The sequence below is a fragment of the Anoplopoma fimbria genome, chromosome 8, assembly GCF_027596085.1.
Source record: "Anoplopoma fimbria isolate UVic2021 breed Golden Eagle Sablefish chromosome 8, Afim_UVic_2022, whole genome shotgun sequence".
NCBI lineage: Eukaryota > Metazoa > Chordata > Actinopteri > Perciformes > Anoplopomatidae > Anoplopoma > Anoplopoma fimbria.
This window is the reverse complement of record NC_072456.1, coordinates 24,989,178-24,992,190: the sequence shown is the minus strand read 5'-3', so window position 1 is coordinate 24,992,190 and position 3,013 is coordinate 24,989,178. Positions and strand designations below refer to the sequence as shown.

At 37.1% G+C, this 3,013-nt stretch overlaps 1 protein-coding gene across 2 annotated transcripts; it reads right to left on the bottom strand.

Annotated features, from left to right (window-relative positions):
* Positions 1–201: 201 nt before the first annotated feature.
* Positions 202–1,728, bottom strand: rangrf (RAN guanine nucleotide release factor). Of its 2 annotated transcripts, none has more exons than XM_054603324.1 (2): positions 1,681–1,728; positions 202–1,510 (listed from the first exon to the last, which is right to left on the bottom strand). In XM_054603324.1, the coding sequence occupies exon 2, from the start codon at positions 1,506–1,508 to the stop codon at positions 927–929; it is 582 nt and encodes a 193-aa protein (XP_054459299.1). In that variant the 5' UTR covers positions 1,509–1,510; positions 1,681–1,728; the 3' UTR covers positions 202–926. The 2 variants fall into 2 exon arrangements, with proteins under 2 accessions (XP_054459299.1, XP_054459300.1); XM_054603325.1 differs by having other exon boundaries at positions 1,685–1,723.
* Between the last annotated feature and the right edge of the window lie 1,285 nt (positions 1,729–3,013).

The following is a 3,013-nucleotide window of genomic DNA, read 5'->3' as shown; positions in this document are numbered from 1 at the left end:
TGTAAAAAGAGCATGGAGGTTAGAGCGGAGTGGCACAAGCTGGCTGTTAGTAGGCGACAATTTAACGTCCTTGCCATTAAAGGTATTGGTAAGGCTCTACTCTATAAATGTTTCTATCCAAGTATAAAAACGTGCTTTAAGATGGTGGAAGTATTTTTGTGTGAAATCAAGAAACAGAAGCATGATTGAGGAAGGAGGACATTATTGAGTGAGTAGGAGGAAGGGGAATGTGGAGGGAAACAGGAGCAGAAAATGTGCATGTCGATGACATTATGTCTCAAAGCCTCATATTTCGCCCAGGTGCGGATGATCACATAAAACAGAAATGTCTTACAAAAATAACATTAACGTGATCGGAGAGAGTCTCCACAGTACAATCCATTTTTAGAGAATATTTAACCTATAAATACAGTACCAGTCAAAAGTCTGGACACACCTTCTCATTCAATGGTTTTTCTTTATTTTTATTTTTTTCTACATTGTAGATTAATATTGAAGACATCCAAACTATGAAGGAACACATATGGAATTATGTGGTAAACAAACAAATGCTCAACAAACCAGAATATGTTTTATATTTTAGATCCTTCAAAGTAGTTGAATGAGAAGGTGTGTCCAGACTTTTGACTGGTGCTGTATATGTTAATCAGGCAATCCAAAAATAATGAAATGGTCCAAGATCATCTTCATTTGACACTTTTATTACGTCAAAACTGTGAGGTGTTTGGTTATTATTTCATTTTTAGATGTACGAACGTCAACATCAGGGGCAGAACACGACACACGTGTCACCGACACTCGGAGGAACCATCAGGTTGAGATCCAAATCCTGCTGGAGGCCTGATTCTTGTGTGGGCCTCCAGAAAAACGTTTAAATGTTCATGAGACTAAATCAGAGGCCCCATGCTGAGAAAGCAGCAGCTCCTCTACCCAAACAGCCCCGGATTGTGCAGAGTCAGAGTCTGCAACAAGAGCTGGAAGTCCTTCACCGTCCACGGCTCTCTGTGTGTCTCCTCCGAGGAAGCACTGCTGCTCTCTGGGCTGATCCTCTGCGGGTCGTTGAAGGTGATCAGGACGTCCGTGGAGAACTGCGGCAGGCGGAACAGACCCAGGTGGAGGGTCACCGTGTTCCTCGCCTCCTCGTTGAACTTTGACACGCACTGCGTCCCGGTGAGCATCCAGGCAGAGCTGCAGTCTGACAGGGACAGCTCAGACTTGGACATGTGCACGACACCGGTCACTTGGAAGGCTCCTGGCTCCAGAGCTTTGTTGCTGCCGGCGATGTCCTCGAAGTGATACCTGGCTGCGTCCTGGTCCTCCACCTGAGCCTGGTACTCCACCAGCTCCACGATCAGGCTCTGGTCGGTGTGCTCGTGGGCGAACACCTCCTGGTTGTCTGGGATCTCCCTCAGCTCGCTGGTGTCTTTGGCACTGGGAGGGAGGACGGCTGACAGCGCTCCTCCGAACAGAGGATGAGCATCACTGAGGCTGCCTCCAGCACGCTGCATCTCTGAGGACCACAACAAATGATATTTAATATTTATTATTATTCATTTATATAATATATATATATATAATATGTTTCTAACTGCCTGTATCTACAGAAACACACCTCTGCATGGAAACATATCAATGATTCAGGAAAACATAACAATATATGTGTGAGTGCAGCGTGCTTACCAACCAGGTCGGATCTCTTCCGGTCTTCCAGTTTTCTTCTTCTTCTTCTTCTTCTACGTCATAATAGAGGCACGATAGACGCGTGTCATGCGCACTGCTGCCACCTACAGGCGAGGCAGAGATACCACATACATCCTCAAACAGGCAGTGGTGAAATGATTATTATATTATAACTACTTAGAAAACTACTTATTGCCAACATTGATTATCAGTATCATTATTATTATTATTATTATTCATTATTTATTATTTAATGCAACTGGTATATATTGGTATATATTATATATATACATATTTATTTTCAATTAATTAATTTTGTTTCTTTCACTACTGCCTAAAACTGGCAGTAGTGAAATTATTATTTAAATATTGTAAAACGACTTATTAAACTACTTGTTGACAACTTGCATTATTATTATTATTATTATTATTATTATTATTATTGTTATTATTATTATTATTATTCATATTATAACCACCCTTTTGTAACAACAACTGGTGTCCATATAACATTTTTTATTAATTCATTTTGTTTGTTTCAATACTGCAAGAACAGGCAGTAGTGACATTATTATTATTACATTATTTTAAACTAATTTTAAAACTATTTGTCTATGAAAAAAAATGTAACTAAAAAGGGTTAAACTATGTACATTAGCGTAAAAATACTGCATTCCAAATAAATAGAATTTCTGAATTGTAATAACAGACATACTAGACTACAAGAAACATGTTCTCAAAGTATTATGTTCAAGTTCTTACAGAGAGCAGTGAAAGCCCAGGGACAGCAGTTTAACATTTGCAAAGATGGCTAGGAGATTTACAGAAGTTTCTATTAATGTTCACATTACTTGAAACTGTATAAATAAATTAATGAAAATAGTTTAAATTAAAATTACGATTAAAATATGTTGTAAATAAATGATAAATTAGACAGTAATTGCAAATAAATAAACATAATTTTGTATATGCATAATGATAGTAAAAGAGTGACAATATAAAGGTAAAAGGAAAAGTACCTATACAGAACAATGTCTCCTTGAGGGGTATATCAATATATATCACAATACGCAAGTATTCGTTTTTATTCAGCTTTGGAAATATTGTTTTATATATATATTTTATAACTATGCATTTTATTTTATAAACGTTAATTATGTCGAATTTTTATAAGCAATTACTATAGCTACCAAGTGCATTTGTTGGTGTAAACTGGAGCAAAATAATTCCTTCTGACATGAATTAGAATAGAAGTAAATAGAGGCATAGAATCTAAATACTCAAGTAAAGTAAAAAGAAGATAGTTCAATTAAAATGTATATGTGTGCATTCA

Bases quoted from the DNA above. Each gene is read 5' to 3' on its own strand.
- rangrf (XM_054603324.1), bottom strand. From the start codon at position 1,508: ATGCAGCGTGCTGGAGGCAGCCTCAGTGATGCTCATCCTCTGTTCGGA.